The following is a 24861-nucleotide window of genomic DNA, read 5'->3' as shown; positions in this document are numbered from 1 at the left end:
AACGTCTCTAAGTCTCATTCAAACAAAACTGAAGTTGAATGCAGAAAGTGAACAAACAGACAAAACTAGAAAGGAATTAAGAACACTGGTTTTAGAAATTGCTTTCTAATTTTGAGTCAGAGTGCAGAAAACTGCCCTTTAGTCTAACTTGAGGTAACATCTACTACAACATTATCTAAGAAATCTGATGCCAAAGGCAGCACACTATTTCCAAATGCAACAACTTGCATGCAAAGAGGCTATCCCCGAAATGGATGCAGCATGTCTGTGGAAGGCAGAACATCACACACCACTCCACACACAATGGTACCTATTTGGCATTAGAAACTTTTTATTGAGGCAAGGTAAACAGTGGGCTGAAAATATTACATGATGAAGGAAGGCTGAGGAAACCAGTATGAAGGCAGCTCAAATAATGAACTAAATACATTCCAAAGGTACTATTTATACTTAAGGCAATTTTAAAAGTGAGCTCTTAACCAAAAAGGCTTTACATGGCATTCAAAAAAAAAGAGGGGGTCATTTAAATCTTTTGGATTGACTAAAAGAGCTAAATCATGTACCCAAAATCTGTACAGCAAGGGCCTGTTTTCAGCAGGTAAGCCTATGTACAAGTAAGAATCTCTTACTCTTGTAACACTGTCCTGTTTTGTTTTGTTTTACAAGAACATATAATTCCTATCCCCACAGAGGTTAGTCCATAAGGTCTCAGTGACCTCATAGAAATATGGACCTTCCTCTCCTAGAGAACTATTTACACTGCACTGTAAATACACACATGTGTGTCCACACCCACAACTAAGCTGTCAATGCCTGGAGTGAAGGGGTGATGGCTCATCCTTTTGTATTTACAGTGACAATAGGCACTCAATACTTTCTTTTGCATGAATGATAAATGAAATGATTTTATACTACCACCACTATTTACATCAACATTCCCACCATTAGCTGTCTCCAAAATAAAAACACCAAACTGCTGCCACATTTTCAGCAGTTTTCACAATACAGTGTTTCTGGAGTTTTTAATGTAAACAAACATGCTTGATTTACTAATTTTCAGAGTAATGACACAACCTTAGCTTCTGCTTGGAATGGAAAACTTGCTGGGAAGTTACTTCATTCTTTTTCTCTTTTTCAAAAGTGCATCTCGCAGCGCCAACTGTAAGATGAAAAAGTATTTAAACATGATAACTCTTGGGTACCCATTATACAAAATTGGTTATAGGAAAGTTTACTAAAAATTAATCACCAAGTCAATAAAGCATCCTGAAAAACTATAAATGATAAAATATTCCAAAACAGATCAAATCTGTATTGAGGATAGGGCATATTACTGCTAGGAAATATGCAAAGCTCTTGACTGCTGTTCCCAGGTCATGAAGGCCTAAGCTCAAAACAGGAGCAGCTACAGAATGCACAGACTACAGTATCCTTGTCTCCACGGATAATAAATAGTACTTATTTGGTCTATATGGCTCGTAATATTTTGGAGTTGTGGATGGGATACACTGTCTAAATTAAAAGTAACAGGAAAACAGACTTTTCTTTGCAATCACCTTTTCCAATATCACATATGTTCCACTAAATACAGCATGCATGGATTATTCAAAGACTTTAAAATGGCATTCTGAACTTGTGCAGATTTATGATGACTCTATCAACATACAATCTGATACACAGAAAAATGTTACCTTATTTGCTGATTTTCAAATGGATTTGTTTTATGCAATAAACAAACTAAGAAAATGTTCTAAGTAAATGCTAACACTAACACTTTATACTGGCTCAAACATGAAGATAATAACTCGGAAACTGAAGCCCTGACAATCGTAGCTTATAGCAAAATACTTATTCAAGTTAACACAGGTTCTAATTTTTAGCTTAATTATTTTGTGTTAGAAGTATGTAAAAGTGAAAATGAATGAAAGCAGTGAAGTGTATATCGTAATTAGACTCAATCTAGGCTTTCATCCCTTAGAGTTCTTATCTAACCAGGGGTTGGGTTCTTTAAGATCCCTAGGGCGGAAATGGAAGGTGAAGAATTTAGGATCTAGAGAAAAAGAAGACTGAACAATCAGTGTCTGAAGTGAACCTAGAAAAGCCCTGAAAAAGTTTTACATTTCCCAAAAGAAAACAAACATAATATTAAATATGATCAAAAATAAACCAAAATTAAAGAAAGAAAAAGTAACCAAGGGTGATGTACAGATCGAAAGTTTGTGATGGATATTATTCCATTAATTCCCAAGCACTATTGTTTGTCCTAGAAACTTAAAAAAACTCTGGCTTTTATTTAATTTTTATTTAAAAATTCTAGCTTAAATTTTAACAAGATATGCGTAAAACAGTTTGAGAGCAGAAGTTACCTGGCTCTACACACACATGTTCAAACTTTCTGGATTTTATGATTTTCAGTTGACTCCTTACCTTTAGCTTACACCCGGGTCTTGGTATGTCTTTGCAGAAAAGCAGAATAGTTGGGATACTTAAGGCAGAACAAAAATCTACAAGTTCATTTCAACTTAATTTGGCTAAGGAGGTACTTTCCAGATTCATCTAATTGTGTCTTCTTTTCTCATCTGCAAAACTGGTTTAATCACAATAACTGTTCATACTGTTGTATACTGATTAAACAAGTTAATAAATGGAAAGTCTGGAATGTGAAGTCTCCTGCTAAGAACTAAATGTGTTAGCTAACGTTGGTTAGGGGAATTTAATTCTGCTCATTAAAAGTTTTGTGGAAAAGCACAGGCTACTCTCACACGTTTCAGCTCCTTGCCCTTCAAATGTCACCAACATTTGAAACAGGTATATCCCCCTCTTCTTCCTTCATCTTTCTATAGGCTTTACTGCAAGATCCTCCTCTCCTTCCCTATCTTATGCTTTACTTCCCTCTTCTAGTCTCATCCCATTCACCTCTTCATATTCTAACAATTTACAGTAAGACCTCATGTACACTTTCAAGCCATATAAGATCCCTTTATTTAAGACACTTAAATATCACCAAGGGGTAGAGTGGCGCATGAAGTGTGATGCTCCTTTCCTACAGGGCCCTTGGGGTCACGGGAGTTTTGGGGATGCTCTATAACTGTTGTGTCCAATAGAGTAGCCACTAACTACATGTGACTCTGAGCATTTGAAATGTGGCTAGTCCAAACTGAGATATGCTACACTGTAAAAGACCTGCTGATTTCAGCTAGTTCAAAAACAAAAATGTAAAATATATCATTCAAAACTTTTATATTGGCTACATGTTGAAACAATACTATTTTAGATGTGCTGGATTAAATAAGATATATTATTACAATTATTTCATCTCTATTTTTAAGTGATATATGTGGTTCATATTATATTTCTATTGAACAGTATTTTTCTAAAGGAAATAGAGAACATCAGGAACTTAGAGTTATGTTTACAATGGAGCAATCGTGAAGAAAATACATGGCAAGGAAACACACATAGAAATTCTGATTAATATCAGGTTCCAAATGGCAAGAAAATTGCAGAATAAGAAAAAACATTCTTGAACCAACAAGTGCATATGTCCAATGAAGTTTTAATTTACTCTCAAAAATATTCTTTTTTTTTTTGAGACGGAGTTTCGCTCTTGTTACCCAGGCTGGAGTGCAATGGCGCTATCTCAGTTCACTGCAACCTCTGCCTCCTGGGTTCAGGCAATTCTCCTGCCTCAGCCTCCTGAGTAGCTGGGATTACAGGCACACATCACCATGCGCAGCTAATTTTTTGTATTTTTAGTAGAAATGGGGTTTCACCATGTTGACCAGGATGGTCCCGATCTCTTGACCTCGTGATCCACCCGCCTCGGCCTCCCAAAGTGCTGGGATTACAGGCTTGAGCCACCACACCCGGCCCTCAAAAAGATTCTTTAATCTTTGAGAGTTACGGTATGACTTGAGGTGCCGGCAAGGAACAAAGCTGGGCTTCCCCATCATGCCAGAAAAGGCATGCCAAAAAACAAAGGAAGTGGGGGTGGGGGGAACTAAAATGCCTTTAGCCTTAACTAAAATGTAACAAGCTCATAATGTAACAGAACCTCATAATGAAACAAGGCCTACAACAGGGTGATTACTATTTCCTCAACCCTGACATGTCTGTAAGGGCCAGTGAAGGACAGACTAATGGATTTAAGTCAATCCAATTATAATTTTAGGAGAATGTGGCAAAATTTAGAGTACTTAAAATCCTAAGTTGTACCTTTCCTTTTACCCCAATTTCAACAGCTTCTATTAAAAATGCTGTCACTACTTAAATGATGTTGTTGAACACCATTTAGAACTAGAAAGAGTAACAGGGAGAGCTAATTGGTACCTTAATTCTGTGAATACTGACTTGGAACTCACAGACAGCACTGCCCTAGGGGGTTGGCTGTTACTTTGAGTGCTGGCAGGCTGATCCTTGGCTAGCTATTTAGGAACCCTAATTCAGAATATGAGACTGTTTAACCCAGAGCTGATATCTTAGCCATTCTTCAGAATGACATTTAGATACACTGCTACACCGCCAGGAGAGAAAGATACAAAAGCATAAACTTGTTTTATCACAGTGAATAACTGAAATAAACAAGCTGCTAAGTAGCATGGGATTGCCATTCAAAGGCTATGAATGGATAAAATGTAATCACAAAAGCCTGTAAACATCAAGGCTTTGCAAAAGGGCACATACAGGAAGGATGATGCCAACACAGACCCGTTTATTTCACATTTGTTTTTCTGAAACTGTTTCTGAGATATTACCACAAAAAATTATTGGTTTCTGAAAAGTACCAACGCCTATAAATCCTAGCACTATGAGAGGCTGAGGTGGGCAGACTGCTTGAGTCCAGCGGTTCCAGACCAGACTGGGCAACACCTCAAAACCCCATCTCTACAAAAATACAAAAATTAGCTAGGTGTGGTGGCAGACGCCTGAAGTCCCAGCTACTTGGAGGGAGGGCTGAGGTGGAAGAATTGCTGGAGCCTGGGAGGTGGAAACTGCAATGAGCTGCGAGGCTACAGTGAGCTGTGACTGGGCCGTTGTACCCAGCCTGTGTAACACAGTGAGACCCTGTCTCAAAAAAAACAAAACAAAAAAAAAAAAAAACAAGACAAAACGAAACCAAGCATAAAACTGGCACTAAAAAGTTATTCAATTAATTTTGATATCATATTTCACAGATCAAATGTCAGAGAATTTTAGCATGGGAAGGAGCCTCACGGATAATCGAACTTGTATTCCTTTACTTATACTGGAGGAAAATGGATTCCCTTCTGGCCCCACAGCAGAGTCTCAACCAAGTGAGGTCTGGGACTTACATGCCCTGACTCCTTCTCACCTCTCCATGTTCTCCAGCAATGCTCTCATTAACCACAAGACACACACAGTAATACCCAGTCAACAGAAGGCACAACTCCATCTCAAATGTAAAGCAGTCTTGGAATTACAGTACTGTTCCTGCCACCCAAGCTTCAAGTGGAGCTCACCTGTTTTTCTCGGAAGGAACGCTTATTTTTTGACCGGACATTCTGGCTATACCGCATCATCATAAAGTTCTTCTGTTTTTTCTTTTCTTTATTTGTCGAACTGGAAAATGGATTCACTTTGGTTTTCTTCCTCACAAATTCTTTTCGATCTGTCTTTCCAGCCTATCAGAACAAAACGTTTGATATTTCTTCTTCAACAACAATACTTTAGGAGTCATCTAATCAACATTAATGTCTCCTCTGTGTCAGGAACCAAGAGCACAAGATGGAACATAGTCTTTGCTCCTTGGGACTAAGAAATGGCCATAGAGTATTATAACAGAGCAAGGGGAGCTCGGTGGAAGATAAGTCAGAATTTAGCCTGGTGAGGTCAGGGGAGCGTCCTAGAAAGGGAGAAAGGTATACTGTCTGTTTTTTTTTTTTGGCAGGATGAAGGCATTCATGGTTAGGGAAAGGAGGGGGAAAGACAAAACATTTCCAGAAGAAGGGACAGTGCACAGAAAGGTGTGGAGGAGAAAGGACAGGTGGAAGACAGAAGATGAGGTGCAACCAGGATGGGATAGTATCTTGAACAAGTGGAGATACAAAAAATGATGTTGAAAATGTAGACGGGACACAATCATGAACAGACACAGCACTAGCCACAGGCAGACTCCAACTGGCTCTGGCTTTTCACTGATGATTGTAAACACTCTCCTGCTTTTCTCTTAGCTTTGATAAATATAGTGGCTTCTCAACACTACAGACATGTAACACTGCCTTCCTGTGCTCTCTACCCTGTTTTGAGAGGTGTTTATTTGGCTATATACAGTTGTCAAAACTCATTTAACTGGTCAGGCACAGGGGCTCAGGCCTATAATCCCAGCACTTTGGAAGGCTGAGGCAGGTGGATCACATGGGGACAGGAGTTTGAGACCAGCCTGGCCAACATAGTGAAACTCTGACTCTATTAGCTGGGTGTGGTAGTGGGTGCCTGTTAAACCAGCTACTTGAAGGCTGAAGCAGGAGAATTGCTTGAATCCAGGAGGTAGACACTGCAGTGAGACAAGATTGTGCCACTGCACTCTAGCCTGGGTAACAGAGAGATACTCTGTCTCAAAAAACAAACAAACAAACAAACCAAAATCCTCATGTAACTGAATACCTAATATTTGTGCATTTTAATTTCTGTGTTAATTATACCTTTACTTAAAACATTTTTAAAAATTGCCATTCTGTGGCTATACAAGTTCTGGCTTACATTTCATTTTATTTGCTTTCTGTTTAAAGAACTAGGAATGATATGCTCACTCACCATTGCAGTTGCTAGTCTTGTCTCTTTGTCAGACTTTGGCTTTTTATGAAGGCGTTCAATGTCCCGAAGAGAAAGTAATTCGCCCCTGGGATGAGGGAAAAATATCACATGAAACAAGAATGGAATTGTTTCCTGATGCTTTCGTTACCACATGAGCTGACTGAAGTACTAAAGTGGATGTGCCATTTTACCTGGGCTCTTCATCGCTGTCTATTTCAATATATTTCCTCTTCTGGGATTTCCCGGGGGCAGCGTCAAGTTCTTTTCTCATTTGGGCCATGCGAATTTTCTGGAAGTCTTCCTGAGTTAAAACTCGACTGGTGCTGATGGCTGCAGCTTTGGCTTTCCGCTCCTCCATGGGCATGCTGTTCAGCTTCTTGGACTTGAAACCACACAAGGGCTTAAATGGCTACCAGCTCAAGTGAGAGCTCAGCCATTTAAATTTTAGCCTCCCAAGAAGGCCCAGAATAAATTACGTCTTAATAAACACCAGGGTGTAAGATGAAACTTTCAGACTTACAATTTCTTGCTGTTCTTCATCGGAAGAGTGTTGCACATCAACCCATTCACCGTCGGCATCCTCCTCCTCACTGAGACTGGTACTTTCCCATCCATCTATGTGAAAAAAGCAAACTCACTACTGCCACTTCATGTTGCATATTCAACATACAGTTGAGATAAAGCAAGCCAACAGAAAAGTAAGGTAATGAACCTTGAACAGATACTCTATTAGCCAAGAACTATGCAATATTTATTGTTAAATAAGCCACCTGGATTTAGTTAATCTAAGGAATAGGAAATATGCACTGACCAAGTATCTACCATGAGTCAAACCTTACAATCACTCTCTAACCCTCATGACCCCACAGAAAAGGAACAGACTCTCAGAGTCAAGTAATGTGCCCCAAGCCACACTGCTAAAAAGGCATCCTCCACTGAAATCATGAAAATCATATCTGCCTTAAGAGTCACGTTCTTTCAACTAAACCAACTGTGTCCATCACAACTGCATTTGTACATTTATCTTGGCCACGCAGCAAGCATCTAACTTATCCTAAGTGTGTTACCCATGTATGAGAATCTAGTTACAGTCATTCAGAGAACTGAGGTAGATTTGACATGTGAAAGAATCCTGAAGACACCTCAATAAAAAGGTATGAGGCTTCTTAATGGAGTCACCATAGTTTAAGTTTTCTAAATCATAAACATTGTAATCTTTCAGTGATTCCATATGATATTTAAGACAACATGCCAGCTCTTTTGTTTGGCATATACATAACCAAGCATGATAAGGTCTCCAAACTCTATCTCAAGTCTTGCTATGTCCCACCTTGAATCATACATTCTAATAGTTCCCTAAATCCTTCAGAACTTCTGCTCACACTTTGCCTGGAAAGTCTCTACTTTTCTAGCATTCCTTGCCAAGTACTTGGCTCATCAGTCATCATCTCTCCAAAGCCTTTAAATCAAAAAGAAAAAACTCCTGAGGTGGGCCAGGCATGGTGGGTCATGCCTGTAATCCCAGCACTTTGGGAGGCTGAGGCGCGCAGATTACCAGAGGTCGGGAGTTCAAGACCAGCCTGACCAACATGGAGAAAGCCCATCTCTACTAAAAATACAAAATTAGCCAGGTGTGGTGGCACATGCCTGTAATCCCAGCTACTTGGGAGGCTAAGGCAGGAGAACTGCTTGAACTCGGGAGGCAGAGGTTGTGATGAGCTGAGATCAGGCCATTGCCTGGGTAACGAGCAAAACTCCATCTAAAAAAAAAAATCCTAAGGTAGATCTGACTGCTCTCCCACTCTTATGCCCCCACTCTAATCATAAATCCTGTTAATACTTCATTCCTCAGCTCTTTGGAGGCCCTCCAGAGCAGAAATAATATCATTCATCTTTGCACTGGCAGTGGCTGGCTCACAGCAAATGCTTAAGAAGGCTGTGCTGAAAAATGTGCTGGCTCACACCTATAATCCCAGGACTTTGGGAAAGCAAGACGGGAGGATCATTTGAGGTCAGGGGTTCAAGACCAGCCTGGCCAACATGGTGAAACTCCATCTCTACTAAAAATAAAAAAAATCAGCTGGGCGTGGCTACACAAACCTGTAATACCAGCTACTCCAGATGCTGAGGCAGAAGGATCACTTGAACTTGGGAGATGGAGGTTGCAGTGAGCTGAGATTGTACCACTGCACTCCAGCCTGGGCAAGAGGTAGACTCCATCATGGGTAAAAAAAAAGATTTGCTGAATAATGAATGAATGAACAGGAAGAATACAGGACTCTGGAAATTAGAATAGAGTTCCTCAAGCATTTTCCAACAAATTCAACATGGATTCTCCTTCAATAAGGAGAGTTTCGGAGGATTCCTCACAGGGCTAACTAACCCTCACAATTTTTTTCCAGGCGACAAACACAAGATCATTGTCCTTCTCAAGCACTAAACAGTATGTCCTTGGATGACAGGCGGCCATCCTGAAGGTCATGAAAAGGCATGTCCTATGCTAGAACGTAAGTTCCACAAGAGGAAAAACCATTCTTAATTGATCCTCAATACTTGTAACAAGAGGAAAAACCATTCTTAATTGATCCCCAATACTTGTAACAATGTGTGGCACATAACCATTGCTCAATAAGTATCTGCTGAATGAATGTTCAAATAGTATAAAATTTAAAGGTCTGCACAAATACTGCAGGAGAGATCTTGTCCAAAATAAGGGTGAAATAAAAATCAACCTTCATCATTTTCAGCATTCTCTTCTTTCTCAACTTCCAGAACTTCTGCTCCTGGAATGTAATCTTTAGCATCTAATTCTCCATATTCTTGAACTCTTGCTTCTACGGAGGCCTCTGTAGGCTTACCCTAAAGGAAAAGAAATTGTTTATAATAAGTTGCTTAGATCATAAAACCTTAATCATGAAAGGTATTTTCTAAAATTATGAATTTATTTAATTTATTTATTCATTTATTTTTTTGGAGACAGCATCTTGCCCTATTGCCCAGACTGGAGTGTGGTGGTACAATCTCAGCTCACTACAACCTCCACTTCCTGGGCTCAAGGGATCCTCCGACCTCAGCCTCCCTAGTAGCCGGGACCGCAGGCGTGCACTACCACACCCGGCTAATAAAATTATGAATTTAGAAGGGAGCACCATAAAAAATGGTGGTAACCAAATGACAGAAACTGTCTGCTTATGCCTCAGATAAAAATAATTCCCAGCCAGCCATCTGTCCACTATTTTCTTACTGTTTTTTGATCCAGATCAAGAAACTGGTAGTTATTAGAGTAATTGCTCCAATTTTTCAAGTCTTGAAAAACATCATCTTTCCTTCTGTTACATACATGCATCCCTCCTCCCTTCCAACTTGAAAGAGATAGTATCTGGCTGGGAATGGCCTGTTCACAATACTGGCATCAGCTACTGACTGATCTTTGAGATTCCAATCTCTTAATAACATTAAAAGCTTCCAACTTGAAACAACATGATAGGTCTTCAAGACTCAGTCATCGTCAATGAACATGTGCTAACTACAAAATATTCAGGGCCATAGTATTTGATTCCAAGCTTAAAGAATACAACTTGTGTATCATAACCATGTAATCACAACAGAAGCATCATAAATACTTAAATTCTAATTGTAGGAAATTACTCTCACTTTGTGAGACCATGCGTTACCTACCCGGAATTTCTTCTGCAGCATCTGAGGATTCAGTGTTCTGAAGAGCTGAATCAAAGTTCTAGCAGACATCATGACATCTGTAAAATAATATCTTTCATTAGAAATTCTGGCCCAAAGACTACAGTGAGGTAAAAAGGAATTACACTGTACTCTCTGGTGTGTAGAGAGTGACATGCAGCTTACTCTTATCCTTGTGTGTTTTATACTGAGCCAGGTCTTGGAGAAGTTCTTCAGTCATGGCCAGAGGACATCGAGCTGTTATTTCTTTTATAGCATTAATTCTAGAAAAGGAAAAGCAAAATTAAAAAAAAACCCAAACAGTAAATTTTCATGATTCAACACAGGACAACGTCCTAAAAAGATTAACTCAAAAGGAATACATACTGGGTTTTATATAACTTAGGTCTTTAAAACTGCAGCATGGTAGAGAATCTGAGGTAGGCAGCCTTAGTGGGCTTTCATTCCAGTTACTGCCATTTCCTCTATTAGTGAAATGAGGAACAGGGTCCAGCACACTAAATTAGAGCAGCATTTACTTGCCAACTCTAAGAAGAGATGGGACTAGCTCAAATAAGAAAGGTTAAGGTCTTCAGGGCTATGATCCCAGCAATATTTTCCAAGGAAAATAAAAAGCTGCTGTTCAGATGATCACTTACTTATCAGGACAGATTAGACAATCCTTAAACCACTGATTATGCTCATTAAATGTTTTTTAGTAAACCAAAAGGGCTACTAAATTGCCCTAGAAAAAAAGAGTGTCTCGATAATTAATCCCTTGTTCCAGAGTTCTATGGTTTGAATGTTCCCTTCAAAACTCATGTGGAAATTTAATTGCCATTGTAATGAATGGTATTAAGAGGAGAGACTTGAGGTGATCAGGCCTCATGTTGTTATGTCAGGAGAGGGTCCCTTATTGCCAGTGAGTTATAAAAGTGAGTTTGGGCTGGGTGTTGTAGCTCATGCCTGTAATCCCAGCACTTTGGGAGGCTGAGGCGGGTGGATCACGAGGTCAGGAGTTTAAGACCAGCCTGGCCAAGATGGTGAAACCCCAACTCTACCAAAAATCAAAAAATTAGCTGGGTGTGGTGGTGGGCGCCTGCAATCTGTAATCCCAGCTACTTGGGAGGCTGAGGCAGGGAACTGCTTAAACCCGGGAGGCAGAGGTTGCAGTGAGGCAATATCATGCCACTGCACTCCAGCCTGGGCAACAGAGCGAGACTCTGTCTCAAAAAGAAAAAAAAGTGAGTTTGGCCTTCTGTTGGCTCTTTTGCTCTCTTGCCCTTGTGCCTTCTGCCAATGACGAAGCAAGGAAGTCCCCACCAGATGCCAAACAGACACCAGTGTCATGCCCTTAGACTTCCCAACTCCAGAACCAGGAGTCAAATAAATTTCTTTTATTAGCAGTATAAAACTGACTGAGTTCAGGGTGGCAGATCAGAGGAAAAGCACTCAGATTGCCAATCAATCTTTCTTCTGAAAAAGTAAAACTGGTAAAAAACAAAAATGCTAATCAGAAGGACAAGTATCTTTTCTCTGGCCCCTTTCTCAGAATTCTGACCAATAAAAAAATTACCAAGCCTCCCAAAAAGATTGAAATATATTTTAAACCAATTTTCTAGAGGCGACACTACCAGCTACAATCTTACATCTTGGTAACTTACAGAAAATTTAGTCCATTAAAAACATATCTTCTGCCTCCAGCCAGATTCTACATACCCTACTGTCATGACTTCTCCAGAGTTCTTGTCGGTAACAAAATTGTTGGCCACAGTCATAAGCAATGACTGAATAATCTGAATTGGAAACAAAAAAGAGATGGGTGCTGGTTAAATGTCTGCATCTACGCAAACACTTGAGGATGAAAGGACAACAGATTATTCACAGGGGAAAACCCAGCCCTCCACCTTCAGTTTGGGAGTTGGAAGTAATCAAATTGAGAACAACAGATGAAAACACTCCATTTAGGAATTAAGTGTTCTTCTTGGCTATCCTCAGACTAAATCAAAGAAAGAAATTACAAGCTTTGAAAAATAATTTCTAGAAATTTACTAATATTCTTGACCTCCCCTAGTTATATAAAATTTGCTTATTAAACAAAATCAGAATTCCAAATAACTTGTCCAAAAGAAGCTTCACTTTTTATGAGCTGTACAAATGAACTTCTTTGTAGATCTCCTTAAGAGTTAGTGTCTATTCTACCTATTAAGAAATGGGAGAGAGGGGACAGTAACCCTTGTGGGAAAAGTGACCTGAAGTATCTAACAGTAACACTGACCTAGATCCAAAATCAGGTTAAAAGTTCTTACCTCTGGGGGTACTAGGTGATGAGAGGCTTGTGCAGCAAACAGAAGGATCTTTGTTACTTCTGAAAACATAAGAGTACAGAAAGTCACAGTCAGTGTATTGCTCTGCCTCTGAGGACCACAGCAAACATGGCAAGCACATTCTGGTCTAAATGGTATTGCTGTTTATTCCACATGGAACACTAAATCCCCAGATATCTGTTTGGCTCAGCCCCTCACTTTCTTCAGGTACCTGCTCAATAGCTGCCTTATCAAAAAGTCTCTCCTAACCACACAATCTGAAACAGAACCTGTCTCGACATTCCCTATTGTCCTTACCCTAAAACCTTTTTCTTCTTCAAAACATTTTTCTTTACCTGGACATATTATATGTAGCACTGTCTACATCTCCCCTGAGACGTAAGCTCTATGAGGACAAGGACCTTGTTTTATGTTTACTGTGGGATTCTTAGTGTCTTAATGCAGTGCCTGGCATAAAAATCATTAAATAAAGACTCACTGAATGAATGCACCCACACACACGCACACGCACTCTCTCTCTCTTCAAAAAGGCAGCATAACATAGGTAAAGAACAAGGCCACTAGCAAAAGAAGTGAAGTCAACCCTGATTTATCACTTATTTGCTGAGTGACTCTAGTCTTTTTTCCCCTTTCTTTGTATACCTCACAGGATTGATATGAGGATTAGACAAAATGATGTATGCAAAGCACTTAGCACAGTGCCTGGCAAATGTTAGATGCCCAATAAATGTTAGTTTCCTTCCTACTTTGGTTCAGGATCAAAGACAAGAACAATAATCTCTTCTTTCCTGCTTTTGTGTTGTTTTTCATCAAGAATACATACAAGGTCAGTGAGAGCTGTGAGATCAAATCCTAATATCTACTACGAAGATGCAGTAAAAAGTCAAATTTCTTTTTTTTTAAAAGAATTTTCCACGAGTATTTACAGTATTACAAGAAGACTTGCTTTAAGAAACCAATTTATTGTTGTTTTCTTTTTTTGTTTTGTTTTGTGAGATGAGTTTTGCTCTGTCACCCAGGCTGGAGTGCAGTGGCACAATCTCAGCTCGCTGCAACCTCTGCCTCCTGGGTTCAAGCGATTCTCCTGTCTCAGCCTCCCAAGTAGTTGGGATTACAGGTGCCCACCACCACACCCGGCTAATTTCTGTATTTTTAGTAGCAACAAGTTTTCACCATGTTGTTCAGGCTGGTCTTGAACTCCTGACCTCAGCCTCCCAAAGTTTTAGAATTACAGGCATGAGCCACCACACCCGGCAGCTGCTGCTGTTTCAAAAAAACAACTGTCTCTTAAAGTCGAGCATAACAACAAAACCATGGCAAACTCTAGAGAAAACAAGGGCTTCTCTCCGCTTCTCTAATGTAGAGCACACTACACTCCTGTCTTTAGTGATTCCAGAACAAAAGACTTCGCATATTTATTCTATCACCAAAGGAACATGGCAAGTGGTAGCTTACCTCTTTGGTGGGGCTGCAGAAACCTTTGCAAAAAGGGATAGAAATTGAAGAGGAAGAGCTGTGGAGAGAAAACCGACTTTAATATTGATGCAACTGACACTGTGGTATTCCATTTCTTCTCAATGTAAATATATCACAAAGCTTAACTAACTGGTGAACACTTTCTTTTTTTCTCAGTAAACAATCATGCTCTAGGATGATTCAATGTGCTGTATTAACCAAGGATAGGAACTCTCTCAAATGAGGCTATACTGCTATCCTCATTATGTAAAGGAGGAGGCAAGTATATGCTGAGTGAACAAGGGGAAGGAGAGGTAAACACAGCACCTAGTATAATTTAATCAGCAAAACTCACTCCTGGTTATATTCTTGTATACCAGTCCAACCACATGGAAGGCATTACTTTGTACACCATAATTAAGAGGGAAGACCTTAACACTCTGGAGTCCACCTAGATAAAGGTGACCAGGGTTATTAAGGAAATGGTAATGTTTAACTTCAAGAAGAGAAATTGGAAATAAACTGGTCTTTTTCAAAGTTCATCAGCTAGGTGGGAATAAACTAATTTTTTCTATTTTAGCCACAGAGCAAAAGTAGGATAGGCCACTGAGAAGCTGCAGGGAAGACTGGTTGAACGTAATAATGAATGTTCAACTGTAGTCAGTTGTGAAATTCCAGTTTCATTTCCCTCAAACCATACTTAAATCACAAATCACTTCTGCTTTCCTACAGAGCTCAAATTCAGTCTGAATGAAATTGCTACACAAATGTAACAAGAATTGATCCTAACTGGGCCTACAGCCATGGAGAAAAAGCAATGTAGTCAGTAAAATGTTAACAGGTTTTTCTCAGAGAAAGGGAACAAGTACTTTCACTCACGTGTACTTTCATTTTCAAATTGATACATGTCTCTATTGTTTGAAAGTGTTTTGCTTTTTCTTTTCGTTTTTATTTGATGCTCAGAGCAGCACCAGTCACAAGATCAAAATGAAAAGGAAAAACCTTAATGGTCATTTCTTCATGGCTTAAATTTCAGCATATCTCTTTTTCTACAATGGCATCTAGTCTAACAGCATATGTGAAGTTCCATATATATACACTACTGAGGAGCTCTTGCAATTTAATCTAACATAAATAACTAGAGAATTCAGCTTCACAAACACAATAATTTCCTACTAGAGGGATGTGGAAGTCAGGAGAGTGAAGAAGGGTTAAACAAACAGTGAGATGTAATAAGTCAGTCAAAATATGTGCATTATATTGGCTCAGGAAAATGTGTATGTGAAACAAAGTGAACAAAAAGAATATAAAAAAGCAGAACATAGTCCATAAATGGTATATACAAATTAATATCCACATTATTGCAAAGAAAACGAAGTGATATAGTTATTTTCAGAGATGTTATTCTTCTACAAATTTTATGTGTTTAAATGTATGAGGGATAAAGCTAAGCCACTGCTCTATCTAATGGCTTTTCTTTTACCATGGTAAATTCTACTTCAAATATTCACCAAGAGAAACATAATATAATTCAAACCTCATGAATTCCCACCAATCTAGAGATGAGGTTCATGAGCATCATCTTCACTTCAAACCTCTCTTTACAGCACTCAAGCTGCTTTAGTAGTTTTTCTGCAAAATCTGGGAAGAAGAGGATGAAAGAAGTACACTGTGCATCCATGATCTATATGACATTTATGTAACAGGTGTAGGAAAAGGCAATAGTTAGATCAGTGAACAGATTGACAAACAGGTGAATATATCAATATATATAATGGTGCCCAAAGTTAAGCTTTAATGATTCCCAAGTTTTTTAGCATTAACATCTAGAGTGACTGTAAGGCGCTAGATGTAAGGCGCTCGCTCCACTTACTAGTTCTTTAGAGGCTTGCTTCTTAAAGAGGTTGTCCACAGACCAGCACCTGCTGGTCCTCCTAAAAGCTTGCTGGAAATGCAGAAGCTCAGGCCCCACCTCCCCAGGTGATCTGTATGTACATTTAAGTTTGAGAAACACTGATCTACAGCAGGGGTCAGCAAATCTTGCCGTATGTTAGAGTACTGAGAGCCCCAAAGCCCAGCTACACCCCATACCAACTAAATTAGACTCTCTGGGGATAACAGGATCAGTATAATTTTTATAAATTCATCAGGTGAGATCAATGTGTGGCCTAGTTTGAGAATTAGTGTTCTTTGATTTCCACAGACTAGTTTTATTATATTTTTTTCTTAAAAAAGGACCAACAATAGACTGCCAGTTTATCTAATCAAGAACAATGCCCTATTACAATTGTGTTGTCAAAAACATGAACCTCAGAAAGAACTGTTCTTCCGTATTTCTCTTGTTCTGCTATAGACTGGGAATCATTGGTTTAGAAGACAATTCTATAGGTTTCAACCAACTAGTAACAACTAAGCATTTCTTGACTGTCCATTAAGTGCCAGGGATCTTATATTCCCTGAAAACCCCAAAGGCAGGAAACAAAACAGGCAGACAAGGCCAACAAGCAACTTAGAAGTCATAATTGCAGTACCTTGGGGATCATGAATCAAGTGAATGGCTGAAAAGTTAAACACCTCTGGTTTTTTCTTCTTCTTTTGTTTCTGAAAGAAAGGGAGGGGAAAAACATATTCAGTCTGAGTTACAGTGATGATACCCTTAGAACTTACTGTGCTAATACAATAAGGTTATTATAAAGTCCATTAGACTCTTTAAAAAGAAAACTTTGTTCTAAAAACCTTTTCAACAGGAAGAATTAAAGTTGGATTTTGCCTTTTAAGATTAAATGTGGGGAATGTTCCAACCATTAGCATCTATGAAACTTACAGGAATCTGGAAATGCAAATATTAGTGATATGGTTTGGCTGTGTCCCCGCCCAAATTTCATCTCCGACCGCTGCATGTCAAGGGAGGGACCTGGTGGGAGGTTACTGGATCATGGGGCACTTTGCTGTTCTTATGATAGTGAGTTCTCACAAGATCTGATGGTTTAAAAGTGTTTGGCAGATCCCCTGTAGCATTCTCTCACCTGCTATCATGTTAAGACATGCCTTGCTTCCCCTTTGCCTTTCACCGTGATTGTAAGTTTCCTGAGGCTTCCCCCACCATGCAGAACTGTGAGTCAATTAAACCTCTATCCTTTATAAATTACTCAGCCTTAGGTTGTTCTTCACAGCTGTGTGAAAATGAACTAATACAATTAATAAACACACAAAGGCCAAATTAATAACTTTCAAAATAATCATTACAAAAATATCAAATGTACTGCATTCTTCTGACAAAACATGTCTAGCAGCATTATACAAGCCACATTGATCAGAACAGGTAAAAAGTGAATTTAATTAAACTAATTTGTCCAAGTCACTGATTTTTCTAGAGCTGAAGCTGAATATATTTTTTTCATCTAAAATACTAGTGCTTAAAAATTCATCACACATTTCTAAGTCTTCTGAAAATGCTACTCTGGTTTTAAATTCTTAAAAGCTTTGTCTAAAAATGGCATGTTCTTCATTCCAATCATTCCTATCTCATTTTCCAGATACAAGTCTCACCTTGAGCACTTTCATTGCCTTTTCCAACTTTTTCTTGTTTTTGGAACTTTTCTTCCCTGTAGCATATTGTACTAGCAGGTCTCTTGCTGTTGGTCCATCATCCTAAAGAAGAAATTACTTTGTAAAATTGTAAACAAGGAAAATCTGCATAGAAGGAAAGAGTAAACCTTTCACCCACTTCTTGGTTCTTATACTCTTTGCATGCAGCTATTAAAAATGAATACTGCTGGCTGGGTGCAGTGACTCACACCTGTAATCCCAGCACTTTAGGAGACTGAAGAGGGCGGATCACCTGAGGTCAGGAGTTTGAGACCAGCCTGACCAACATGGAGAAACTCCATCTCTACTAAAAATACAAATTAGCCCAGCGTGGTGGCAAATGCCTGTAATCCTAGCTACTTAGGAGGCTGAGGCAAGAGAATCACTTGAACCCAGGAGGCAGAGGTTGCAGTGAGCCAAGATCGTGTCATTGCATTCCAGCCTGGGCAATAAGAGCAAAACTCCATCTCCAATATATATATATATATGTGTGTGTGTGTGTGTGTATGTATATATACATATGTATATACATGTATACGTATATACATATATATATACGTATGTATATATATTATACGTATATACATATATATATACATATGTATATATATACTACTTTTGGGCTGGGCGCAATGGCTCATCCTTGTAAATCTCAGCACTGTGGTAGGCCGAAGTGTGTAGATCACCTGAGGTCAGGAGTTCAAGATCAGCCTGGTCAACATGGGGAAACCCCGTCTGTACTAAAATGTAAAAAAATTAGCTGGGCATGGTGGCACGGGCCTGTAATCCCAGCTACTTTGGAAGCTGAGGCAGGAGAACTGCTTGAACCTGGGAGGTGGAGGTTGTAGTTAGTCAAGATAGTGCCATTGCACTCCAGCCTGTGCAACAGAGTGAGACTCTGTCTAAAAAAGAAAAAAGGAAAAAAAAAAGAATACTACTTTAAAAATTAAGTAAAAAAGGCTGGGCATGGTGGCTTATGCCTGTAACCCCAGCACTTTGGGAGGAAAAGGTGGGTCACTTGAGGCTGGGAGTTTGAGATCAACCTGGCCAACATAACAAAAACCGTGTCTCTACTAAAAACAGAAAAAATTAGCTGGCCTTGGTGGCACACACCTGTAATCCCAGCAACTCAGGAGGCAGAGGCAGAAGAATCACTTGAGGCTGGAAGGGGGAAGTTAGAGTGAGCTGAGATCACACCACTGCACTCTAGCCTGTCTCAAAAAAAGAAAAAAGGAAATTCAGTAAAAAATATGCACTATTTTTCTTTTCTTCTTTTTTTTTTTTTTGAGACGGAGTCTCACTCTGTCGCCCAGGCAGAGTAGGATAGAGTGTAATGCCGCAATCTCAGCTCACTGCAACCTCCACCTCCCAGGTTCAAGTGATCCTCCTGCCCCAGCCTCCCAAGTAGCTGGGATTACAGGTGGACGCCATCATGTCTGGCTAATTTTTGTATTTTTAGTAAAGACGGGTTTCGCCATGTTGGCCAGGCTGGTCTTGAACTCCTGATCTCAAGTGATCAGCTCACCTCGGCCTCCCAAAGTGCTAGAATTACAGGTGTGAGCCACTATGCCTGACCCTCATTTTTCCTTTAAAAACCGTTGTCTTCCTTTACAAATATGCACATAGTATACTATGACATATGTATTCCCACTGCCCTATTCTGAAATATCATTTACTTTTAGAAAGTCTCTCTCTTTTTGTTATTTAGGTTGCCATTTACAATAAAAATGTATTGGTCATACACTGTTTAAAAGATGTTATCACATATTCTAGTACTCTGGTTACCAAAAAACTAAAATAGGGAAGAAGAATCTTGTTTTCTTTTAGAAATTCTTATTTTAATATTTCATGCCATCATAAATATTGATTTTTTTTCTTTTAAAGATACCATGATATTACTCCCCTACCTTCTCCATTCTAAATTTCTATTATGTTGACATTACCTCAAAAATATGTTAGTGACAATTTTCATCCTAAATTTACATAGTGAGATATAGGTATAACTTTAGAACTAAGATCAAAATTGAATGAATTGGTTTTATTAATTATTTAACCAATCTTACTGAATACAAGTGACAAATTCCAAGTAGAGTAAAATAGCATGGCAGAATTCAGTAAGAGGGCAAAGGTGTCATCTAAGTTTCTTTCTAACTTGAGGAGTCATGGACCTTACAATGTGCACTCAGAACAATAATGAAAGATAAGATTCAGAAGCAGCTATGATGAAACTAACCTCAGATTCAGAGTCACTGTTCTGTTTTTCATCTTCATCTTTCCCAAGAAAGAATGTCAAAGCAGCAACTAATATCTAAAGACCAATGAGAAAAGTCAGCTACTTGACTCAGCTAACAACAAAGAATAAATCATTTGACTACACTTTATACATGTGCATGAACTAAGATCTGAAGAACAAATTCAAAGAGTGGTAGGATTTTTGCTCATTTTTCTTAATTACAAATTGTTTTTGTGTTATTTCTCTAATAAATAATTTTAAAAACTAGATAAAAACTGCTAGGCTCTATATAGTTATCCTTCAAGACTGTCAAGCATTTCTACATCCCCTACAAGAAAAGTGACATTACAGTCCTTCCAACAGACAAAAGTCAAACGTTGTCCTTAAATTTATTTTAGCAGTGCCTAAGCCCAATAGAAGTCAAGAATCACAGGGAAAACATTAAAAAAAACACTGAGACTATCGCTTATTACACAGCAATTTAAAAACTCATAATTCTGTTGATTCCTTTAAAGTTCAGATGGCCCAGGAAAGCAGTATAGGAACAAAAAAAGGAACACTTAACATAGACTGCACGCTTACACATCACCGCATGCCTGGTGTGCAGGCATGCCGTTTATGCTGAGTGATGCTTTCTTCTAATTGCATGCAGAAGCGGACCACCCACAGAGAGAGCCACAGAGAAAGTTTTCACACAGCCCTGTGGGCACTCACCTTGGTGACCTTGGAGAAACATGCAGTTGTGATAACATTGACAGTTTTGGCATCATTCCTGGGGGAAGACAATGAGTGCTTTTAAGTAAATTTTTATTCTACTGTATTTCATAGTACAGACAATGGGATATAACAAACGTTTGTGACATACTAAAATTCTCAATTATAATATTTTGATGTAGGAAGGTAATGAAGTGAGAAAAAAAACAACTGAGAAGGTCAGGCACAGTGGCTCATGCCTGTAATCCCAGCACTTTGTAGGGCCAAGGCAGGCAGATCACCGGAGGCCAGGAGTTCAAGTCCAGCCTGATCAACATAGTGAAACCCTGTCTCTACTAAAAATACAAAAAATTAGCTGGGCATGGTGGCACATGACTGTAATTCCAGCTACTCAGGAGGCTGAGGCAGGAGAACTGCTTGAACCCAGAGGTGGAGGTCATGGTGAGCGGAGATCACCCCATTGCACTCCAACCTGGGCAACAAGAGTGAAACTCCGACCTCCCCCCGCCCCCTCCAAAAAAAGAACTTCCATGCCATCACCTATAAAATGGGTAATTCCAGATAAGCTACATCTTCTGTTGTCAAGTTGTTCTGAGCGAGGTCATGTCAAAGTGCCCTACCTCAGTAGATGTTTAAGATATGATAACCAATGTTATTAGACATCTGGATTGCCTCTATTTTTACTTCCAACTTAAATCTATGACAGAGGTATATTAAAGAGTTCATGACTAAGAAAAGTATTTGTATATGTGCTCTGTATTAATTGCAAATGAAAAAAGAGTCTACTTCTCAAGGGACAAATATATATACACTACCAGATGTTCCTTCTGTAGAGTTCAATCATCACATCTAAAGACATCTTGGCTGCGGTTGCATTGCTATCTCTTAACATGGTATACATGAAATTTTGCAGTACCTGAAAAAAGGAGGAAAAAGAAGACTTAATACACTGATGGTACAATGCTGCAAACATGGAAAACAGAAGAATACTTACTACATTCACTTTATTGTTCTTGTGTTTTGCATTTATATTCTTGATATCAGTCACAATATGTGTGTATAAAGTCTGAGAAAAAGAAATAAAAAATACATACATTAAACCTAACCAACATTTCTATAACCTTGCTAAATTTGAAGAACAGTACAAATGTACAGGATAACTTAATTTTACCCATTTTTTATGCTATCACAAAAGAAACCCAAACCAAGCAAATAAACAAAAAAGCAACTACAAAGCAAAGCAAAGTTGTCCTCAAGAGGTTAAACATGGAGTTTAACATAATACAGTGCAATTCTCCTAGGTATACATCCAAGAAAATGAAAAGATCAGTGTTCATACAAACATTCATAGCAGCTTTATTCGTAGTGGTCAAAAAGTGGAAACAACTTAAATTTCCATTAAGTGATGAACAGATAAACAAAATGTGGTATATCCATACAACAGAATATTATTTGGCAATAAAAAGGAATAAGTACTGATACACGCTACAACATGAATGAATCTTGAAAACATTATGCTAAGTAAAAGAATCTAGTCACTAAAGACCACATACTGTATGACTCCACTTATATAAAATTTCCAAACACGCAAATCTATTGTGATCCAAAGTAGACTGGTGATTACCTAGAGCTAAACGGGATGAGAAAGAGCTAACTGGGATACAGTTTCTTTTGGGGGTGACAAATGTTCAAAAATTGATTACAGTGATGGTTGTACCACTGTGAATATACTAAAAACCACTGAATTGTACACTTTAAGTGGATGAATTGTACATAAATTATATCTTAATAAAAGTGTTATTAAAAAAAAGTTACTCCATTTACCAAGCACCTAACTGCATGAAGGAAAATACTGGGAATGCAAGTATCACTGGTGCCTACATCATGCTCCCATGGACCACTTTTATTCCACAAATTAGACCAAGAAGTATAATTGCTAAAATCAAACAGTGGTAGTCTCTTACTCTACTTTGAAAATATTTTTTAAATTAATGAATGTAAACTTAAGTTTTCCTTTCCTTTTTTTCTTTAAATAAAGAAGGGGGGGGTCTTGCTATGTTGCCCAAGCTAGTCTCAAACTCCTGGCCTCAAGTGATCCTCCCACCTCAGTCTCCCAAAATGCTGGTATTACAGCCAAGTTTTTTCATCTTAAATTTCTTTCATAAATCTTCAGCTTCTAGTCTTACATAAGCAAATGCAAAGTTGTGGGAAAATGTTAATAACAAAAAAGTTTTCTGTGGGGGAGTGGGTCAGTTATAGCTGTGAGTACCAATGTCCTGACTTAGCCAGCCAGCATGGTACAGTAGCAAAAGGCTTGGGTTCTGGAACCACAGTTTGGGCTTATATCCAATCCCACCACTAAGAAGCAGTGTGACAATAGGCAAGTTATTCTCTCTTTTCCTCAGCCTTTTCATCTGCAAAGTAAAAACAGTAATAACGAGGATCCCTCTCTCACAGGGCTTTGTGAGTAAATGAGTAAACACACAAAAGCTCTGAGAACGGTGCCTGGCAGTTTTGCATGCACACAATGGTTGCTTTTTTGCGATTATTCTTAACTGCATCCAACAATGTAAAGCATCGATAATTTAAGGGATAACTAAGTTTTATGTCACCTCAAGGAAGATGTAGGGAAACATTTTTTTTTGCTCTTTACCTTTCGCAGAAGCTTATCATGGCAACGTAGAAGTTCAAAGAAGAGCTCTAGCAGACTTGATGGATTAATGAGATTCTTATTTCTCAGCAAGATCAAAGCTTTGCAAAACGTCTCAGGAAGGAAAAAAACACACCATAAGATGATGATAAAGTTAACAAGGTGAGAAAATAGAGCATATAGTACCAAAAAGCTTAATGTCTTTTACTAACTAGACACTATTGTAGGATTCAAAACAGTCAGTCTCTGCCCTCATGGAGCTTACACTGGGGATAGAGCAGAACCGAGGACAGACAAGCTAAGTAAGCACATAAAAATGGGATCTAAGAAAGTAAGTGTCATAGAGGAAGTAAAACAGGCTTATATAATTGATAAATAAGGACTGAGGGAGGGCCACAGGGAGGTCCAGTAAGATCTCTTTGTAGTGTCAACATACAACAAGAACTCTGCATCCATAAACACAACACACTAAATTGGAATAATCAATAAATTTGTGACCTTACAAGGTATTCTTTGAAAGTGCTGCCAGCAATTAAGAATGGCCCAACAGCAGCTGTTGAACCCCTCCCTTTTTTTTGAGACAGGGTCTTGCTATATCGCCCAGGCTAGTCTTGAACTCTTGACCTCAAGCAATCCTACTTCGGTCTCCTGATTAGCCAGGACTGTAGACTGTAGGTACCCAGCTTTTTTTTTTTCTATTTTTAAGAGACTAATTTTCACTCTATTGCCTAAGCTGGTTTCAAACTCATGGAAACTCCTTAAACGATGTTCCTACTTCAGCCTCCTAAGTAGCTGGGATTACAGGCATGAGCTGATGCATCCAGCAGCTGTAGCATTCTTGGTTACCACCAACTCTTACATGTAGTCCTATCACCCAAATTTTGGCATCTAATGTTATCCTTCATTAGATGAAAGACAGTCCTTGAAGAATAGTTAATTCCAAGTCTTGGGGAAGGAAAACCAGTAAGAATGAATTTGAAACTATTTCTGCCAGAATTCAAGGAAGCTTTCAAAAACAGGGGCAAGGCTAGGCATGGTGGACCACACCGATAATCTCAACACTTTGGGAGGCTGAGAGGTAGGAGAATCACTTGAGGCTAGGAGTTTTAAGACCAGCCTGGGCAATGTAGTGAGACCTTGTCTCTACAAAAAAATTAAAAAAAAAAAAAAAAAAGGAAAACTGGGTGGGCACAGTGGCACATATTTTGTGGTCCTAGCTACTCGGGATGCTGAGGTGGGAGGATTGCTTGAGCCCAGAAGCTTGAGACTACAGTGAGCTAAGATTGTACCACTGCACTCCAGCCCAGGGAAGCTGAGTGAGACCCTGTCTAAAAAAACAAAATCAGACAAATTGCTAGAAGGACTAAGAAGTTTCCCCTGGCCAGGTGGCGACAATCTAAACATAATTAAAATAATAATGCTCAAAAAAAGTTTTAAAGTATATA

The 24861-nt window shown here is 38.9% G+C and overlaps 1 protein-coding gene across 2 annotated transcripts in view; it reads right to left on the bottom strand.

The window, feature by feature from the left end:
* Positions 1-313: 313 nt before the first annotated feature.
* SDAD1 (SDA1 domain containing 1) overlaps positions 314-24861 on the bottom strand; it is a 36566-nt gene continuing 12018 nt past the window's right edge. For both annotated transcript variants that reach the window (XM_008993158.5, XM_002745695.6), the window contains exons 4-22: positions 23420-23530; positions 21761-21832; positions 21582-21682; positions 20767-20824; positions 20053-20127; positions 17781-17882; positions 16763-16832; positions 15769-15872; positions 14232-14289; positions 12759-12817; positions 12169-12245; positions 10636-10733; positions 10453-10529; positions 9507-9633; positions 7295-7389; positions 6966-7156; positions 6775-6859; positions 5481-5642; positions 314-1159 (exon numbers count right to left, since the gene is read on the bottom strand). In XM_008993158.5, the coding sequence (XP_008991406.1) occupies positions 1112-1159; positions 5481-5642; positions 6775-6859; positions 6966-7156; positions 7295-7389; positions 9507-9633; positions 10453-10529; positions 10636-10733; positions 12169-12245; positions 12759-12817; positions 14232-14289; positions 15769-15872; positions 16763-16832; positions 17781-17882; positions 20053-20127; positions 20767-20824; positions 21582-21682; positions 21761-21832; positions 23420-23530 (1770 nt within the window). In that variant the 3' untranslated portion in view covers positions 314-1111. The remainder of the gene's footprint in view (positions 1160-5480; positions 5643-6774; positions 6860-6965; positions 7157-7294; positions 7390-9506; positions 9634-10452; positions 10530-10635; positions 10734-12168; positions 12246-12758; positions 12818-14231; positions 14290-15768; positions 15873-16762; positions 16833-17780; positions 17883-20052; positions 20128-20766; positions 20825-21581; positions 21683-21760; positions 21833-23419; positions 23531-24861) is intronic.

This window comes from Callithrix jacchus, chromosome 3, assembly GCF_049354715.1.
Source record: "Callithrix jacchus isolate 240 chromosome 3, calJac240_pri, whole genome shotgun sequence".
NCBI lineage: Eukaryota > Metazoa > Chordata > Mammalia > Primates > Cebidae > Callithrix > Callithrix jacchus.
Note: the sequence above shows the minus strand (reverse complement) of the source record. Positions and strands in the feature narration are given on the sequence as shown.